Source organism: Ixodes scapularis, unplaced genomic scaffold (genome assembly GCF_016920785.2).
Source record: "Ixodes scapularis isolate PalLabHiFi unplaced genomic scaffold, ASM1692078v2 PGA_scaffold8__174_contigs__length_109621045, whole genome shotgun sequence".
NCBI lineage: Eukaryota > Metazoa > Arthropoda > Arachnida > Ixodida > Ixodidae > Ixodes > Ixodes scapularis.
Genome location: NW_024609883.1, coordinates 96,746,821 through 96,767,328, shown reverse-complemented (window position 1 = coordinate 96,767,328; position 20,508 = coordinate 96,746,821). Strand labels below are relative to the sequence as shown.

General features: G+C 45.0%; 2 protein-coding genes across 2 annotated transcripts; both read right to left on the bottom strand.

The window, feature by feature from the left end:
* Positions 1-271: 271 nt before the first annotated feature.
* On the bottom strand, positions 272-5,678 carry LOC115310624 (zinc finger protein OZF). Its single transcript, XM_040501628.2, has 3 exons — positions 3,606-5,678; positions 3,433-3,447; positions 272-657 (listed from the first exon to the last, which is right to left on the bottom strand). The coding sequence occupies exons 1-3, from the start codon at positions 3,829-3,831 to the stop codon at positions 350-352; spliced, it is 549 nt and encodes a 182-aa protein (XP_040357562.1). The 5' UTR covers positions 3,832-5,678; the 3' UTR covers positions 272-349.
* A 3,397-nt stretch (positions 5,679-9,075) lies between these two features.
* Positions 9,076-18,326, bottom strand: LOC121046907 (zinc finger protein 2-like). Its single transcript, XM_042287069.1, has 3 exons — positions 18,147-18,326; positions 12,456-12,855; positions 9,076-10,222 (listed from the first exon to the last, which is right to left on the bottom strand). The coding sequence occupies exons 1-3, from the start codon at positions 18,256-18,258 to the stop codon at positions 9,811-9,813; spliced, it is 924 nt and encodes a 307-aa protein (XP_042143003.1). The 5' UTR covers positions 18,259-18,326; the 3' UTR covers positions 9,076-9,810.
* Between the last annotated feature and the right edge of the window lie 2,182 nt (positions 18,327-20,508).

The window sequence follows — 20,508 nt, the reverse complement described above, 5'->3', positions numbered from 1 at the left end:
TAAGAAGCGCACAACTGACCGCATACGCGAGGTTTACGACAACCTTCATGCTGCCGCCTGCATCCAGCGACGAATCTGACGAATCTCCGAATCTGCCGAATATTCGTCGCGAAAAGTTCGGAAATTTCCGAATCTGTCCGAATCCGAATCTCCGGTGATTCGTCCCATCACTAAAAGAGATACTCCCGCAAAGCGTAGACGGTTAAACAGCGACTCTCTCTTGCTGCTTTGACCTTCAGCGTTGTGTCCAAATAAATATAAAAACAACAAATCGACAACACCAAATACAGTTTATTTCCGCTACACCGCTACACGGACAATCGAGGGTTGGTCCCCGTTCCCCGCGGCCTCAAAAGAGGTGGGCCTTGGAGTGACACAGCATGTGCCTGGACAGCTTGTTCTTTCTGAGGAACGCCTTGCCGCAGAGCTTGCACTGGTGTGGCTTGAGCCCAGTGTGTCGTCGCATGTGCGCCGACAGCGACCCCTTCTGGTTGAACGCCGACGGACAAGAGGGACACTTGAAGGGTTTCTCGCCCGAGTGCGTGTGCATGTGCTCCTCGAGCACAAACTTGCGCGTGAAGCTCTTGGCGCACACGTCGCACCGGAATGGCCGCTCCCCAGTGTGTGTGCGCACGTGCATGATCATGTTCCACTTGTGTTCCGTCGCGTGGTCGCAGAAGACACACTTGAACTTCTTGTACTTGTGAGGAAGCTCGACGAAGGAAGGCTGGCCGCCCTCTGGAACACGCCAAGGCGAGCGAGCGTGAGGAGCTGCCCAACGTCACGGACAAGGCCGTTGCGCTGGATTTTCTACGTCATCTACAAGAGGCCAGCGTGCGAGAGATGGGACAAAAGTGCTGCGTGACCGTTCGGCTGAAACTAGTGCTCACTGACTGACGACGTGAGTCCCAGTCGAACGCTGGCACAGCACTCGTGTCCACTTCGTGCCAAACACTGGACTCCTGCAAGTGACGTCACGAATTCAGCACTACTACCTTATCTTGGTGTTGATCCTAGCCTTTCGCACTCAATCCGTTCCGATGCCATAACCCCGTAGAAGCCGCCACTTCTGATGTCTTACCTTAGCTGTTAGAGCAACAGTAGCATTAGACCTGGTGGTTGTACTGTTTTGACACCAATCCAAAGCATTTGTGATCATGAATCACCATGGCTGCCACCATGCACGGTCACTGTATGCAGTTTAATATTTTTCCCGAAGAACAGAATCGTGCAACAAAGATGCCCCTCTGCAATTACCCTTTAATGAAGCTGGCTCTAGAAACAAACACTTTGCATACAGAATAATAAAAAAAAATGCTAAAATATGTTGCCACTAAAATAAGAATATATACTGATGCCCAGTGAGTAGATACAAATGTAACACGCATAGTCCAAAGCTGTGTCGAATATGTATTTAAAAAAAGAATGGTCTGCATTAAAACTTAAACTCGCTGTTACCTCAAGAAAGACACTTGTGCATTCTTCGTGCTGGATGAAAGGGTTAAAATATATGGATGACCGAGAAAATAATGGTGCATTTTTTAAACGGTATGATAAAAAAAATAAAGCACAAACCAGTACCTTAGTTCATCACAAGGGGAAATCAGTAATGCTCCAGAAGGGGCTGCACTTTTTTTATTACAATTCTTAAGATAACAACGAAATTAGTTTGATTTTAGAAACTGCTTAGAATCAACTGCAGATCCTTCATCAAGTCTCACCAAAAGGAAAAGAATACAGAAGTATGCGAAGAATTGGCCAAAATGTTAAGAATTGGAAGACAATTGGTCCACATACACTGATTGCAAGAACAAGGAATCAAAATGATACCATAAAATCTGCATAGCAATGGCAAGTCCCACTGGACCATTCAACAAGACAAGGTGAAAACACCTAGCTGGAAACCTTTGTGTTCCAGTATCACCAACTAGCAACAAAGGCTGTGTTCCAAATCTTACACAAATGGATCCGAGTTACTCCAGTGGGTCGTGTCACGCGACAACACAGATTGAAAAGCGCTGGACGCGGGTAGGTTTTGGAACGCCAAGGTACAAAACCCTTACCCTGGAGTAAGATTGAGTAAATTTTGGAACACGGCCAAATTGTGTTGCTGATTAATGTTACAGTGCACCACAAGACCCACAACTACCAAATCGCCCAGTCAGCAGTCTTATCAAAATGTGTTGGTCTTTCGGTGGTGCTGCTGAAGCAAAACTGAGTAACCATCAAAGCACTTTTTTCCCTTTTTTTTTTTTTTGCCTATGAGTGGTTTGTTGAATCATTACCTACTAACGCTCGAATCTGAAAGTATCTGCGCAAGTGCAAAGATAAAACTACATAATGCAAATCTTTACTCTGTCGTCAGATTCGCTTTGCCCAACAAGAGACCCGTAGTAAACCACAGGGGGTACACTCATGGGTTTCATAAACCATTAACAAATATGAATGACACTCTTTCCTTAGTGTATAATAAATGTGTACCTGTTGCAGATTGTGAACATAAGCAATTGTGTATATTGTGAGGAATCGTATGTGCAAATATAAAATGAAAATGAACCCTCAGCTATAGCCAACAATGTCAAACAAATGGCCTGAACAAGTCTAAACCTGCAAACAATTTGTGTTGCACTCAATTTGTTTTGTATAGACCACTTAATCACAAGGGTTAATCCAAAAACGAAGCACTGAGAACCTCTGAAGGAAGAGTAAAAGCCAGCAGACTGTTAGCACTAGAAGATGCAGAGGTTCCACAACGCCCTATGGCTGGCTATCTTCAACCTGATTAAAAGCGTTACGAGATTGTAGCTGCAAACAACCACCAGAAGACACCCAAGCAACATCAGATATATCTTCATCCACCCAGCCTTACAACATAATAATGTAACAAGAGTACTTCCTAGCTACCTCTCCAAGAGCTGGAACCGACAATATTTGTTACTAGAATTTGCCAGACCAGGCTTACTTGGACTGGACGAATATCCAACACAAATTCCCAGGACAGGCAGAAAAAAAATTACCCTAATATTTTTATTCAATGGCTTCCAGTTTTGTTTAGTTTATGCAGCCAACCTTGCTGTTTTGCTGCAAATTCCAAGAATTTGCAGCAAATCATTACTAAACTCCGTTTCGCCTTACAACCGACCACAGCGGATTCTACAGACCATCAGAGTCAATCCAAAGCCATGTGAGTGTCATACGACCTTGGAGAGAGATGGTCCCAGCGATGGGTGGCAAGCGTGTCACGTGCTACGTTCACAGAGCTGGATTAGCCTAGGTGGCTCGTAGGGTCCGGTGCGGTCGAACATAGGAAAGTAGGGTGAAACTGAGTAAAGGTTTCGTTTTCCGATAACTACTGTCCAGAGGTCACCGGCTCATATACATTTACATCACCGGAGGTCTCCGGCTCATATCTGCTGAAAACAAATTATACATCAGATGTCCTTTGTACTGCTTCCAAAGACTGAGCCTAGTACCATCACCTGGACAAAATGAGGTTAGCGCAGCATGCGTCGTTACAGCGCTTCGACGAAAAACCTAAAACAAATGCGCCTTCGTGTGGCTGATGAGGTGCCTGTTGAGAGCAAACCTTCCCACAAAGGCCTTGCCACAGATGTGGCACGAAAACGGCTTCTCGCCCACGTGGCGCTTGAGGTGAGTCACCAACGAGTTCTTGTGCGCAAAGGTCACAGAGCACATGGAACACTTGAAGGGCCTCTCGCCCGTGTGCGTGCGCACATGCTCTTCGAGCACATTCTTGCGCGAGAAAGATTTGGGGCAGAGGGCACACTTGAAGGGGCGTTCCCCCGTGTGAGTCCGAACGTGAACCACCATGTTCCATTTGTGCTCTGTGCTGTAGTCGCAGAAGACGCAGTGGAACTTCTTGTGACGAGCGTAGAACAGGTGAGAGTTCCCTGCAAGAAGAGTACAGAGCTACGGTAACTACCACGAGCAACACGGACAAAGTGTCAGGGACGACTGGATTTCTGTGAGACAAGCAACATATTTATCGCCATCCCAGCTCGAAGGAGCAATAAAGACCCCAAGGAAAAATCAGGAAGGCAGTTGACATGTCAATAAGAGTCATATAGCTTCAACAAGTCCAATTAGCTCGTCTCTGAACAAAATGTGAATTGCCATTCTAAGGCTTACTTAAATGCATTGTGACACCTCGATTATTATCTGGTATTGAGAATTCAATGTTTGCGAATGCTGGAAAATATAGGATGTCATACAAATGTTGCGACACTGAGAGGGGCACTTCAAACGGGAAACAATCCAGGCATTGACATTAGATCATCGTTAAAGATAAACCAAATGCTCAAAGGGCTGCTGCCCTGTTTACATACCATTAGTGTTTAAATCGTATGCTTAATATTATAATTTGAATCTGTCAGACTGCCAACACAAAAAAGAACAAAGATATTATTAGAAACCGAAGACCTAATTAGTGCTTCAAATGATGTGTTGACGTTGATAAAATATCAAGAGTGGCAGGCAATATGCATTCTGCTTAGGTATGTATTCTAAGCATGCAGCTGAGCTCTAGGCTTTTTACATTCCCTAACATGCACTATAAAAGCACACATTCAAACAAACGAATCATTAAGGATTGGCAGTTTCAAATGGAGCATAAAACTCGCCTCAGGGTAATGTAACAAAAATGTTTGTATGCTTTGAATGAGCCTTGGCATATTCTAAAAGTAAAGCTAGATTTCATTCTTGACAAAGTGCTCTCCCAGCACAGAACTCCAACTAATAACTTATATGAACACAAACTGTTTGCAGAATAAAGTAAAAACAAACAACAACAAAAAAACCTCATGCACAACTTACAAACAAGTCAAATGATGATTGATGATACTCAACTCAAGAACTAAAGGTAACAAGGGTTACATAACAAATGCAGTCTGGGTATGAGTAGAATAAACAGGATTTTTCTGAAAGACAAGTACTAGAGAATCAAGGGATCAAGGAGTGTTTTTTTTTTCAATGAAATGCCAGGAACTGTTACTGACAGACCAGGGTCATTTTCAGATTGGCACTTTTATTCTGACACCCAAAATACTTTGTGCTGTCACAAAAGGAGACTGGGCAAGTTTGTGGGAATGTAAACTGACAAACTTTGTAACAATCCCTTCTAAATCAAGTGGATGGCCTATGTGGCATGAAACATAAGAGTTGTCAGGTGATTAAAGCCAACTTAAGTCTAGGCATATTTACATACCACAAGTTGGACTCGATATAGCGAGAACACAGTTCATAAAAGAGACTAATTTCCCCATAATGCACCATGAAAAACTAAAATCCTGAAAACGTGACATGTAGTAGACACTGAGAGAAGGATGGTATTAGTAGTTCCAACTGTTGCATCAATGTTTAACATTTCTATCTGTATGCAATGTCTTATTCTAAAGAATACACTATTAGGACTCTTATCTACAGACACGTGATATTGATATTTTCCTTATAATGCTTAAAAAATTTCAAAAACGATAGTCGCAGAATTTTACCATCAAGTGTGTCACTCTTTTTGGATTGTTCTTCTCTCTGGCAACTTGAATTTCACACCTATTAGTAATAATTCTTATGCAGACACAGAAGCATATTTCTAAATGTGAACCAGCCATCAAAAGGAGTTGTATAAAACCCTATGAAATGAAGATGACTCTGAAGCAGTTCAATTGACTAGTCAAAATATTTCGTTCCCTGTTGACATTACAGGGGCTTGATAAGAAATTGATGAGTGTATACTACGATTGAAAATTATAAGCTAGCAATTTCTTAAAAAGTACAATTGTTTTTCCATAGTCAAGTCTATGAATCAGTGAGTAGAGTCTTACTCTGGTTAGAGCTATATTTCATGGGTTAGAGCTATATTTCATGGCGGTTGGCACAAATGCCAACTGCCAAGGTGATGATACCACATCCTTACAGACAACAGAGATTGCCATTCATAAGAAATGAACATGCAAAAACAATGAAACATGTCAAAAGCTTTTCAGCCTCAATTATTACCGGAATAAAAACAAACGATGCCTGTGCTCTTGCTGTATCAGATGAGGTAGTACAGGAGCTTGAAGACACTAACGCCACTAGCAGAACTACACTAAAATTTCCTCAATAATGTTTGATGGTGAACAATGATGCTGTACACAGTGGGCTCTCCCAGCTTTTGCAACAGGTGGCAGACCTCATGATCATAATGTGGTGAGAAGCTACCTCAAGATATACCCTGATAGAACAATCACAAATGAGCAGATGTCATCGTTAGAATAACCTGAGATGTTGGGTCAATTCTAAGTTTACCCAGGGTTCCTGGAAGTTACACTGCCAACAGCAGACAAGCTAAATAAAGGGCTATCGTGAAAGAAAGGCTTTGCGCCTGTAAGTTGTAGAGATGACACTTTACAACTGGCATTGGTTCTCCAAAAAATGGAATGACAAGAATTCTAGGACCCCAAAACATCACAAACATCACTAAACACCCTGCTTTCGATTAATGGTAGGATGTTCTTAAACCCTTTTCCAGACCAGATAAATGTAGGAACATTGCACACTACCTGCAGTTTCTCTTCACAATGCATTCAAAACAAAATAGGCTACTAACACTTTATGAGAGGTAGTAGTATGGGGTGTCCACGAAAAACATTTACAGGAATTTTTAATGCACATTTTGTTAAAAAGTTAAGTGATTTTCTGAAAATTTCAATGGGAAAATGGTGGCCAATGGAGCCACAGAATACATGCAGCTGAATGGCACCGGTTAGCTAGGAATGGACCCCATTTTCCCTTCGAAATTTTCAGAATATCACTTGTAATAAGAGAAAGATATTGCTGAAACTTTGGTATCTGGTTCCGATTGCTACCGCTACATTTGTGCAAAAAATGAGCGTTAAAAAAATGTTGTTTATTTTTGCAAAAAAACAAAAAAGAAAACCTGCAATATTTTTTTTTACGACAAGCTGTAGACCTTGCAATAGCTATCTTGTATTTCTGAGATCAAAAAATGTGGGATAGCGTCCACAGTACCTAAGATATTTTTGACTAGAGCACACATACCAACAGAATTTGCTCAAAAAGAAAAGTATGACATCTTATACACTGCAAAATCCCAAGCAAGCGCCCACTCAAAATTTGCAAGTATAACTGGGGGATGGGTATTCCTTAGGTCACCTGTCGGCAACACCATGAAGCAGTTTCATGCCGCCCCTGGCATGGCACCAGAAAAGGACCCCCCCCCCCCCCCTTGCAGCTTCCTCACACAGATCCAAGAGCCACACAGCAGTTAGGACTTCGCATGGGGTTAGCAGAAACAAGGAGCACTTCCAATTGGCATTGTCCAGCATCCCCATACTTGGGCAGAGGACGTCGTCATTACCTTTTTGCCGTTTTTTCGTCCCCTCCCCCCTTCCCCCCCCCCCTCCGTTATGGTGCCTGGATCGCATCTTCAACTGGTGTGCTTAGCGTCCTATCCCGCCCATACATAAAAAGTGGTCCCCAAGTAGCAACAAATGACGTCACAGAAGCCGGAGTGTCATGCTGTTGCCTGTCGTGATCCTGGCGGTTGGCTGTAGAAATGCTGGCGAAAAGCACAAGCGAACGCAAGTGTCGCTGTCGTCACGGCGTCCCAGGCGTCCCAACTTCCGGCTGCTCCAGCTTCCGTGAACTGTCAAAGTGGAGAGCGACCTACAGCAGAACAGGTGTCTGCCATTTATACCACAACTGTTAAAACGCCGCCGGGGTCGCGACCGGCGAGAGCACAACACGTTTAGGACGTCATCAGGCGGAAATCAAGGGACCACTTTTTTGGCCGCGGTAAACTCACTAGTCGGAGACGCGCTCCAGGCACCCCACCTCCGTCTACGCGACTTGCCGTTCGGCCCCCTCCATGTCGGCTCCGTGACGACTCGACCCGTCGCTGCAAAAGTTTGCCGACCCCTGCCTAAGGACAACAATATGCGAAGATAGTATGTCTTTTTTTTTTGAGCGTGGCTATTGTATTTTCCGAATGTGACAAAACTGAGTGCAGGCGCTTTTTGTGGAATGGGTGGACACTCGGTATTTTGCGGTACATTTAAAATTTTAGTTTTTAAGTGTGATTTCGCACTGAAAAGCTAAAATTTAATTAAAAATGAAAGCCGTTTACAACTCCCTGTAACGCCGAATTTGAGCGCAGCTCTTGAGGAGGAGGAGGCAAGGGTACTGGGGGGATCAGTTGACCTCGGAAGGGGGGGGGGGGGGTCACGTGACCTCGGGGGTCACGTGACCTGGGAGATCATGTGACCTCCGGGGGAGGGGTCACATGACCTGGGGGTCACGTGACGATGACGTCATCAGTGATGATAACGATGACGATGCGGATGCCGATTACGTCATTGGCATCCGCATCGCCATCGTCATCATGACTGATGACGTCATCAGTGACGTCACTGATGACGTCATCGGCATCGTCATCATCACTGATGACGTCATCGTCACGTGACCCCCCCCCCGAGGTCCTCCCGAGGGAACCCGAGGTCCTCCCGAGGTCCTCCCGAAGGAACCCGAGGTCCTTCTGAGGTCCTCCCAAAGGAACCCGATGTCCTTCCGAGGTCCTCCCGAAGAAACCCGAGGTGCTTCCGAGGTCCTCCCGAAGGAACCCGAGGTCCTGGGGGGGTCACGTGACGATGACGTCATCAGTGATGATGACGATGACGATGCGGATGCCGATGAAGTCATTGGCATCCACATCGCCATCGTCATCGCCACTGATGACTTCATTGGCATCCGCATCGTCATCGTCATCATCACTGATGACATCACCGTCACGTGACCCTCCCCCTAGGTCCTCCCGAAGGAACCCGACGTCCTCTTGAGGTCCTCCCGAAGGAGCCCGAGGTCCTCCCGAGGCCCTCCCGAAGGAACCCGAGGTCCTTCCGAGGTCCTCCCGAAGGAACCCGAGGTCCTTCCGAGGTCCTCCCGAAGGAACCCGAGGTCCTCCCGAAGGTCCTCGGGTTCCTTCGGGAAAATTTACCCATAATGCACCGCGCAATTACGCCGACGGCAACGGCGACGGCGACGCCGCTTAAGCCGGAAACGGGCACCTAAGAGCTGCGCTCTAAAAACACTACCATCAGTCTGGGCACAGCTTTTACCATTGATAGTATATGTAGTGCACATCATACTCAAAGTGCACAGGATTAAAAATGCTGCCTACCTCCTTATGGCATTTCAGAATGTGCAGATATAACTCCTTCAGTTTTTCAGAAACTTACGTCACAAAACCCAACACTTCTACGGCTAAAATCTTACTAACTTCCAGATAGCAGAGCCCAAAGATGGATGACAAATTGGGTAGGAGATGCAGTCCAACACAAATGGTTACAAGGCACAACTCAGAAAGCATGGCATCACAAGTGCAACATGGAAAGCACATGATTTGGCTTATAGACACTAATGCCCTATTATTAGTGGTAATCATGCTGACCTTTGGTAACAGGATCAGTAGGAACATCAGTGTATTGGCAACAAACCCAAAGATGCTCACCCTCTTCCTACAGAACTCTTTCAATGTTGACACAGTAATACTCTGAATTCTAGAGATCACTATACCCCATTTCTCCTTACGTTGGGCCACAGTGGATGCTACGAGGCAATTTAGTTCTATAAACACAGCATGCGATACGCTTCCCGCACGTCACTGCACCCAGTTTTCAAGGTCACGCAACACTCACACTGCCTTGGACTGGCTTTGACGGCTCATAGCATTCGTGGCGGTCGGTTTTAACTTACAAGGTGAAACAGAATATAGCATGAACCAAGAAAACGACTCTAGCTGGACGCCTTTCCGTGGGCCAACCGAACATGGTTCCAGATGGCCGCCCTATCCACAAAAACCATGGTACACAGGTCGCATTTGAACAGGGCCTGCGAACCGGAATGGCTTAGCGCGTGGCCCACAAGGCCCGAGGACGTGACAAATGACTTGGGGCAGTGTTCGCAGCGGAACGGCCTTTCGCCAGAGTGCATTCGCATGTGATTCTCGAGGTGGGTCTTTTGGACGAAGCGCTTGGAGCAGATTGCACACTCGTAGGGACGGTCGCCCGTGTGGATTCGTTCGTGGCGCATCAGGAGCGAGTGGTATAGCGCAGTGTAGCTGCAGAAGCGACACTTGAGCAGCCGGCTCTTCTCCAAACTTTTCGCCGCTTCGGACGCTCCCTCTGCAACGGAAAGAAGTTTTGGTTACAAGGAACAGTGCCCTTCTTGACATGCGGCGCCTCTATTGAATATATTGCTTGGTCATTAATCAAAAATGATCTCAATATTATCTTTTGCAGGTGTTGAGAATAAACCGACATACAAGGTTTTAGATGCCAGAACTGAACTTCCACAGAATTTATTTTCTTTATTACATACATTATGAATGTTCTAATAGTTATGCCAATCTTGAAACCTTGCTCCAATTTGCGTAACAGCACCATTTCTAGTGCGACCACCTTCAGTCTGAGGATCTCGCCATGTGGACAGTATTCTCCGATTTGCACTAATTCCATGGGGCTCGCCTGCCCTTCCCAATTAACATTGTAGCGTAGAACACACTCAGCTGTATTAACATTAACTGGTGGGCTAGTTGATTATATGTGATGGGAAAAAGTGCAAATGATTAGGAAGGAAGCTAACGATTAGGACGAATGTCCTGTCCTGTCTTCTCTTCTCATTCATTTAGGCTTTTTCATATCATGATCAACACTCAGCTGCTTGTCCATACCCTTGACACAGCAGAGGTTCTACTGAATTCTTTAAGTTAGTGTTCCTACCTTTACACGTCAATAGCTTACCGACCCTAGGACATTCCACTCCCTTGGGTATGGTCAACTAATGAGTTTTTTCGTGTGCAACAAAAAGCAGAGGCTCCTGTCGCGTCCCACGCACAAGCCATTATTGGCTGATGTGGGCTTTATATTGTATTATTTTCAAAGAAAGTAAATAAAGATGGCTTTTCTATTGCATTGTAGAGCCTGTTGGTTCATCAGATTACTATATCATACCATATCAAATAGTATGTGTACCATTGAATGATATGTCAGTTTGCTGCCACTAATCATAGCTACCCAAAAATGATACAGGCATCACTTCAAACAATGAAAATGAGCTAAATGTTTTGGTAACAGACCGGCTAACGACAGGTTTAGCACTGGCACACGCACATGAAACAGCCATTGAGCTTGCACGCATGTTTCACGGTGTCCAGTGTCTTTCATTCTCCAGAATCTCTGCACATCATATTCTGCTCATGAAGGCCAAGTACATTTCAGTATAGCAGAACAGGCACTACTGGAACTTACACCAAAACCAACACGGAAGTTGCATTGAAGAAAACCTAACATTTGTAGCACTGCAACTTAGTTCCACCACAAGTATGCAGCTCGGTAAAGTCTGAAATCTACCAGAAAGGCATGGATTTTGCAAAGGGTCTATTTGCAGAGATATTTCGGTGGTACACTCATATTTCACACTCTTCATGCTAAAGTAGGCGGACATCACAGAGTTTAGGATCCAACTCACTCGTTCTCGGTCGAGAGCAACGGATTCAGCGGTCAGTGCAGACCACAGATCCTATACTCATCAGCATCATTATCCAACTTCTTCTCTACATAGATTAATCTCCATTGTCAAAAACAGGTAGAAAGAGGTAGAAACAGGACAATCACATGAGGAATGCTGCTGAAATATCTTTGATTGTGCCCACTGGAAGTAAAGCACTCTCAAAAGGGTTGTTATCATATGTTTAAAGCAGGAACTTGACTCGTGATAAAAAAGTAACAAAACAATAAGTACCAGTACAAAATTTGCAAAGGGCTGGCATTTTTGAAGCAACAAATGTAAAAGGAGAACCATGCCCATCTGGTATCGCTCATTTCTTATGCCTAACATGTTGTTTTAAATGAGAATGAAACCAAGTAAGACCTCATTGTTGATAAATGTTGGTGCCAGGCATGCAAAAACAAGTTGGCAAGGTGACTTGCAGAAATAAGATTTCCATGTCACATGTATTACTTTTCACGCCACTAGGTCGACAATAATTTCTCTTGTAGAAAGTAGTCAATATTTCAGAAGCTGTGAAGCAGCTCTCAGAAGAACTTAGTAAGGATTTATTAAAAAAAATATTTGCTCTCAATTCAAAATGAAAATCACACCACATCTTTTTTTTATAATTGCGAAGAAGTCTCAAAACGCATTTCCAGTGACCAGAGGCTTCAACGATGAATACCAGACCCACAAAAATTGCTACAATTCAAGACTCTTAATTCTCTATAACACAGGAATATTGGAAATGGTTCTCTGGCTGGTGTCTGGTGTCTTACCCTCCCTGCTCGAACCCAAGATGGGTTCAAGCAAACACTGTGATAAACTGAGTACTATGAGAAACACAATTTAATGCCACCACATCGCAAATGAAAGTCCCATCATTTTACGGCCTCAAAAGATGGGAATCTGAGTGGCACATCATGTGCTCGATGAGCTTGTTTTTGCTGAAGAATGCCTTGTTGCACAGCCTGCACTTGTGTGGCCAGAGTCCTGTGTGTCGCTGGACGTGCACGGACAGGGTGCTCTTCTGGCTGAACGTCGACAGACAATAGTGGCATTCAAAAGGTCTCTCGCCCGAGTGCGTGCGCATGTGCTCCTCAAGCACAAACTTGCGGGTGAAGCTCTTGGTGCAGACGGTGCATCGAAACGGCCGCTCGCCGGTGTGCCTGCGGACATGCATGCTCATGTTCCCCTTGCGTGCTGTCGAGTAACCACAGAAGACGCACTTGTACCTCCTGGTCCCAAACGAAGGGTCTGCCGGCAACTCCACGAAGGACGACGGGCATTCTGGAACATGCCAAAGAGGGCAAGTGTCGGCAAGGTAGGCTTCGCACCTCTCGTTGAGACTGAGGCACGTCACGAGTAAAGTTCGCGTCAGGAACCTCGGTGTGTGAGCATGCCCATTGTTTACTGCACGAATTCTCAAACCTTCTTACTGCTGAGACAGCCTATTATATCTCCTGACTAATGGCCAAAGAATGCCGTCTGGTCACATTGTTGATACAATAAAGCAGTACAGAAGACTACAGACCTGGAAAGGTCTGAAGGGAGTGCCTAGCACACTGCTATGCATCGATGAACAGCTCAGATCTTCTAAGATAGTGCTTGAACTAAAAGGAACAGTTCACTTAAGAACAGGAGCAGTCGAAGAAATTTGAAAGCTCAAGGAACCACCAGAGTACTCCGGAAAACCCCTGGGTTCCTAGGAACCGAGTTTGAGAACCCAAGCTACACAGTGCCAACCCAAGCTTCATCTTAGGTTTATCGAGTTCAGGCGACAAACACCCATCATCTCATGCCACCAAATGCCGCCAGTGCAAGATCACTCATACATAGGTAGAGGAAAGACAGCAAGGCAATAGCCATAGCCATAAGCTCGTGCCAATTGATGCAACTGCATATTTTAGTTATAAACAAGTCCTCCGAGAAACAAACAGGCAGGTATCAACATTTGAGATGTCTTTATGCAAAACCTTTAGGACATCTCTGTCTACGGTTTGACATGGCACCCATATTGCATCAAGTCTCCGTGCTTTGCCAGCAAGGACTCAAGCATGCGGCCAGGTCCTTTCTCATTCCCTTTTTGTCACAAGACCAGGGACGCATGCCAAAGCCACAACGTGCACAAGAGCTGGTGCTATCTTTGGTGTTTGCGGTCCAAGATGACACAAGGATTTTCAAGGCACCTTGGAAATAATCCTCAAGGTCACACATGCAAGAGCCCTGCAGGCTATAACATGGTGTGCCTAAAAGTCTCGGCCGTCACTTCCCTCTTCTGTGGCCAGTTTATTGTAACTTTGGCAAAACTGTCGTTCATAAGTAGGTTGCTTTGGAAACTAGAGATTAAGGGAGAAAGAAGAAATGACCGACAGACAGGCACCATTCTAGAGCTTCTATCACTTCCATCTCCTTTCTGCCAAGGTCTTGACAAACAAAGTGATTTTTTTCAGCTCCCCTGCCTTCTTACGCTTAGCTAAATAGTATGGCTAGGAGATGCCCACTTTTGAGTATGCATGTTGGAAGATGCAGGAGCTTTTGCTATCTCTATCTTACAAACAACAAAACCACACACACACAACTGCTCGTACAACCTCTTGAATGAAGAAAACCAAACACTTTGCAAACAAAAATAGCTGCAGACAATCTATCAACTTGAACAAGATTGTGGCACCAAAATAAGATGAGTTCAACCAATCCACAATAAGCACACAGAAAAAATATGACACTGATCTGGACAAAGCAAGTATTGAGAACGAGAATCTTTGGAAATATAAAATTAGTTGTGGTACAAAAAGAGCATCAGGGTTTGGTAACAAAAAACGGTCTTTGTACTGTCAAGACCGGTTATAACAAAGTCAATGAAAATTGGAAATCATTTCGCTATATCCACTTCTTGGTTATGTCTAGACTCTATAAAAGTAATATGCAAAAAGGATAACACAGGTTGTCATGGGCACGTGTTTATTGTGAGTGCAGAAGGTGGTTGAGGTTTCCCTACACACACTTGCTGCTACAGTCACCGAACACTTTTTTTTAACTTTGCAGACCCCCAAAAAATGTCCGAATAATAGAGCAGTTAGAAAAATCAGCAGATTAGAAAACTTGCCTTTATTACCTGTAAGCGAGCATAAAAAAAGTGAAAGCTGTTTACAGCTCCCTGTAACGCCGAATTAGAGCGCAGCTCTTGAGGAGGAGGATGGAAGGGTACTGAGGGGAAGGTATACCCCTCCTCCCTTCTCCTCCCCTCATTCTTGAATCTACTTCGGGGGGGGGGGGGGGTCACGTGACCTCGAGGAGGGGGGAGGTCACGTGACCTGGGGGCTCATGTGAACTGGGGGGTCACATGACTTCGGGGGGGGGGAGGGGTGACCCCTGGGGGGGGGGAGGGGGGCTCGCACGGTGCATTATGGGACATTTCCCATAATGCACCGTGCAATTACGCTAACGGCGACGCCGCTCAAGCCGGAAACGGGCGCCCAAGAGCTGCGCTCTAAAAGGCCATCAAAGTGCCTTCCTACAGGTTACACCTCCACTTACGTTCGGTCACTTTCTATTAGCTTGACAACCGCTGCCTTCTTTTCTAGAGTTATGGTCGAGTACTTTTCGCGCTTCTTAGCGACCCTTTGCGGCAACGGAAGAGTGGATGGGGCCAGGACGTCAAGCCAGCGTAGTTTGAAGACACAATTCACAGAGAGATGACAGGTGTAAGTCCACACCTGCAGAATGGCGAATGAACAAAGCAAAATGGTAACAAAGATGGTGATAATGATGCACAGCTAGATAAAAAATCCGTAGCGTAGCATCATCTAGCGGTAGGATTTAGCAGTATTCAAGTAGCACTGCCAAACCAAGGCAATCCATGTGCAGCCAACGTAGAATCTAAAATGGCAACTTCTCAATAGTGCTTCCCGCTGATCGCTCGGGACAATTTTGTCAGAAAAATCAAATCTTCAAACTTCAAGCTGCCCGAAACATTGCTAGTAAATATGCACCATTTCTGTCGGGTAGGTCACGATTCCTTGTTTAGGTCCGAAATATTGAACAAGTCAAAATTATAGGCATGCGAAAAATCGGTCGGCGACTGCAGATCGAAATTGCTTCTCGTCAACTGCGAGAAGCCCCGAGTGAAGGAAGATCCTGAGAGCTACGTACGGATCATGTCAATAGCCGCAATGGCTGTCGCGGAGGACAGCTGCCGTAAACACCATTCTTTACGTTTAGCGTACTTCGTCGAGGATGGCATGCTATTCTTTTAAGGAGATTGCCTTCCTCTTCCTCATTTAGGCGCCGGCAGTGCCAGGACCCACCATTGTTGAGTAGCAATGATTCGCTGAATCGGTGCTTGAGCAGTTAGACTTTTGCACAGAGAATGACCACGCTGACCAGCGACGCAGACACGAAACACGAAGCAAACAAAGAAGTGCACACGGCACCGAGTTTGCACTCAAGTTTGCATCTCATTGGTATAAAGAGCCTAGATCTAAGAGAGTGGGGTAACTTCTCAATCAGGGTGACGTGGTTTCTAGGTCGCATTTGCAAAACGAGCTGCACCCTACAAGGAGTCAAATGCGTTCACCGTCTGCAAACGTCTCTGCCCCTTTGCCTGGTACCCTCACCACGCTGGTCATGCCACAACCCAACACAAGCATACTTGCGCCTATATGCTTAGAAGGCGTCCACAATAAATTTAGAGTTGCTACCTCTCTTAAATCTAGGCTCTCCATTGATATGTTGCCGCTAGCGCACTGAATGCCCCTATCGGCATGCCACGACGGGTTCTCCGCACGCGATGCAAAAAAACCGCTTCCAAAGTAAGGAGCGGGTGCCAGACGACAATGCAGAAGCTGCCACTGCCAGCCTTTGCAGCATCGTCTACTGTGGTGTGCGACTTGGTTAACTTTCTGGCTTTGGTTAAAAACTTACCACAAAATTTCTTCTCATTATATCTGCAGGAGCCACTCAATTTCCTTTGCTAAAAACAGATACAAATTTTTTTTTTTTTTATGTTGGCTATTTACATTAGTTGTAACTACTTTTCAGATACTGATTATGCTTGTTGCAAAATTTGCATTTGGTAAACTATGGTTTTAGTTTCCCCCACCTTACTAAACTTCTAATCATCATCATACGTTGAAAAAGTGGAAATGGGAATGGGAAATCCTGAATGCTTTGCTATAGCCACTATTTCGTTATAACCAACTTCGTTATAAGCGGGCGCGACAGTAGTACTTTTCCCCTTTAACTCGCAGCACATACCCAAAATATTTCAAACCATTTATTCAAAACTCTGTTCTATGAAAACAAAAATTAATAGAAATAACAGAGAAGATGCAGGCAAGCTGATGAACCTTCAACATCTGAATACACAAGACTAGGAACAAAAAGTGATAGAAACACACTGTGTAGGTGTTGTCCGCATTTTGCTCCTCGCCTCGGGTGTAGAAGATGACAAAAAAAAAAAACTTCTCACGGATGTTCTAATATTGTCACGAATGACAGACGACGAGGCAAGAGAAAACGGAATGAACTAAAGATTTAATGGGGACGAACTCGTGCCAGAAACAAAAAAAGAAACACACACATCGAGAAAGCATCTCCGAATGCCGGCAGTGGCAAGCGACGGTACGCTGGCATGACAGGTGGCCATCGTGAGAGAGAATCAGTGAATGAATCAGCAATATGACCCACGGCTCTTTATCTACTATGCTCGTCATTTCGAATAGTCATCTTGAATAATCGACCTAGAATGTTCGGGAAAGAGCTAGGGCTAGACTGACTAGGCATCATTCTGGCCTCCTCATCTTTTGTAAAAGCTATCTTCTAGATCCTGCACGCTTCAATATCCACAAGTGCTTCATAGTGGTCCTTTTCCCAAATAACATACTCTGAAAATGCAAAACCCTAACTATAACTGCATGAAAAAAACAGCGGTCAAGCTAATTAACGGAAAACCAACATGTGCAACAGAAGAAAACTTTGCGCATTCTCTCAAAAACCTTCTTTCTAAACAAAGAAAAAATTTACTCAATGTTATTGTCTCCTGGCCACAGCAACAGAGGTTTGGCACATCTGCATCTCTTTTGACACAGCAGCCATTTTACATCTCCACGTGGCTACCGAGCTGCCTGTTAAGACAACCGTTCCCGGAAACGAGTAACTGCAGAGTTTGCACAAAAGCGAATTCTTGCCAGCATGATGCTCAATATGCTTCATCAGTTAAAAGGTTAAAAGGCGAGAACAAACAGGACGAAAAAAGAGACACGTACGACACGGACAGGCGCCAACTTCCAACTGATTTATTGAAACACAAATCATTGTCAAACTCGATCCCAGTCGCCTAAACACATGCAACAGGCGATTGGGATCGAGTTTGACGATGATTTGTGTTTCAATAAATCAGGTAGAAGTTGGCGCCTGTCCGTGTCGTACGTGTCTCTTTTTTTGTCCTGTTTGTTCGCGCCTTTTAACCTTTTAATCAATATGAACCAACTAGCCCCAACCAAAGTTTTATTGCTTCAACAGCCACTTCTTGTGTACAACTGCCGCAAAGCACACAGAAAACTTCAGGGGCTTCATGCCTGCATGTGTGTGCATGTGCTCTTCACGCTTGTCCCCATTCCCAAAAGTCCTGGAGCAGCCAGTGCAGTTGAAGGAATGTTTGGCCATGCGCATCCAAACTCGAACCACCATGCTCTGCTCACACTCTGTGCGGTAATCCCAGGAGATGCAGCAGAACCATCCGAGGTGGGCGTGATGAGAGCCCCTGCAAGGGGAGAACCTGCTTTAAAGGGATACTGAACCGAAATTTCGAGCTCACAAAACAAGACTGGACAGATAGGCGGGACACTGCAAAACCCAAAAACATCACTCATACAGCGATATCTCTATTAGATCGCCATATTTTTGGAAAAGAAGCGCACGATTGAACACGGCCAAAGAGACGAGACAAGTCACAACACGATTCCCATTCTCTCTCCTCCTTGCTACGTCCCCTCAAGCTGGTAAACCGAAGCGAGGAGGAGAGAAGCCAGGCCACTTTCCTCCATTCTCAAATTCTCCTGGAGGACAATGATGTCAAAGACCTCGCTTGATCGCGCCCTTCCTTTTCAAAAGTATGGCTATCCGTTTGAGATATTGATGTATGAGTGATGTTTTGGTGTTCCTAGCGTCCCATTCAATGCTTCTGTGGCCTTATTTTGCAAAATCCAAATTTTGTTTCATATGAGACATTAAAGGTAAAACTACATACACCCCAAAAAAAAAAAAGTCAGGTACGATTTTGGACATTGTAAGTTGGAACGGTCGAGCGGCCCCCAAGAGATACCAGAAACTGTAGTCAGTCAGAACATAAGATCAATGCCCCACCTCCAGTGCGAGCTTTCTATCTTTCATAACACTTCGACGCGTGCTGAAAGGCATCAGGCGCGAGCTGAAGGCAGAGCCTCTGCTGCTCATCTTACGTTGTAACAGACTAGAGTCGCACCTGGCAACGCACTCTTTTCTGTGCTAGTTCAACTTTTCGTCACAGGACCTCATTGAGACCAGGAATGTCGTTACTACAATTTTGAAGGACGACCTAGGAACTATCTTTTGCCCGGAAGAAAGTCCCTCCTTCTCCTCCTCATCCTTTTTTTTTCACAGTGTGATAAATTTGTAAGTGGGTAGAAGATCGGGAGAGGGACAATTTCCTCCTTTCTGCTTATAGGTAAGTCTTTAATTTGAGGGTTCCCATAAAAAGAAAGAAATGAAGGCAGTTGAAACTGAGGCATCACAATGCTTCCTTACTTGTTCAGTACATCAAAAAATACAAGGTCGTTGGGGCAGCCAAGAGGCTAGGACGTAAAACAAATTCATGTAAAAGGCGAGGGCTATTCGAGTGATACATGCTCCAAGCTTTAACCTGAACAGAGCAACAGATTTTTTTACTACGAACGACAGCCACATGGTCGAGATTGTTGCCTCAATATTATGTCGAACTTTGAACAATGGTCTGGACGCATACGACCAGCGACACAAAACGGGAAAGATAACCTCACAAACGATGAGTAGAAAATGTTAGCTCCTCAACAACAATATACATTTTATTTTACATCAAACAAGTTGACATTAAGTACCCACAGGCCATAAGTAAACAAAAATTTAGAAAGCCATTACTACATGAATAGCAGAAATGTGCATGCTTGCACAAACAGAAAGCTATAAGCTTTTGCATGTTCCACAACATGCATGTGAGAAAACTCATTGTTAAAATCACTTTTAATTGTGGTCACATGCATGATATCTATGTGAGAAAATCGCTACCGTAAAATACCGCGTAATCGCCCCCCCTCGTGTAAGCGCCCCCTCCCTTTTTCCGCACATTTCGCATTGCCGTAAACTACCAAGTAAGCGCCCCCCCCCCTCCCCCTTTTTCCGCTGCCGGTGGCCCCGAAAAAAAGTTTCGTTCTGGAAGTTTCGTTCTGGAAGTTTTGTTTTTATGTGTAGCCAGGGATCCAATCCAATCCAAAAGTAAACGTGAACCACGTGAACCTTTCGTTCGCCATTTTGTTGTTTGACGGTGCCTGAACCAGTCGCGTTACTGCGTGCGCTCTGCACTCGTACACTGTGCAAAAGAAGATAGAGGTCGTCCAGTGGCACAGGCTGAATGGCAAAAACGTGCATCGGACATCGCGTCAGTTCAAGCTTGATCGCAAGAGAATCCGCGAATGGGACAAGAAGTATGAAGTGCTTCTTCAACAGAACTTCGGAAAGTCGAAGTTGCGACGCAAGTTGGGAAACGGAGCCCCCGTTTTCAGCAAGGAAGTGGACGACGCGCTTTTTGAATTTTTTGAGTGCGAAAGAAGTGCTGGACGCGCCGTCAGCAACAGGCTCCTTTCTGAAGAAGCTGTGAGGCTAGCAAATAACCTACAGGTGGGCAATTTTGTGGCCTCCAGTATGTAT

Excerpts from the sequence above, each read along its gene's own strand:
- LOC115310624 (XM_040501628.2), bottom strand. The coding sequence starts at position 3,831 with ATGGTGGTTCACGTTCGGACTCACACGGGGGAACGCCCCTTCAAGTGT.
- LOC121046907 (XM_042287069.1), bottom strand. The coding sequence starts at position 18,258 with ATGGTGGTTCGAGTTTGGATGCGCATGGCCAAACATTCCTTCAACTGC. Across the intron at positions 12,856-18,146 it reads GCACATGCACACACATGCAG|AATGCCCGTCGTCCTTCGTG; the intron begins GCATGAAGCCCC and ends GGCATGTTCCAG. Across the intron at positions 10,223-12,455 it reads GATTCCCATCTTTTGAGGCC|ACCAAAACTTCTTTCCGTTG; the intron begins GTAAAATGATGG and ends CTGTTCCTTGTA.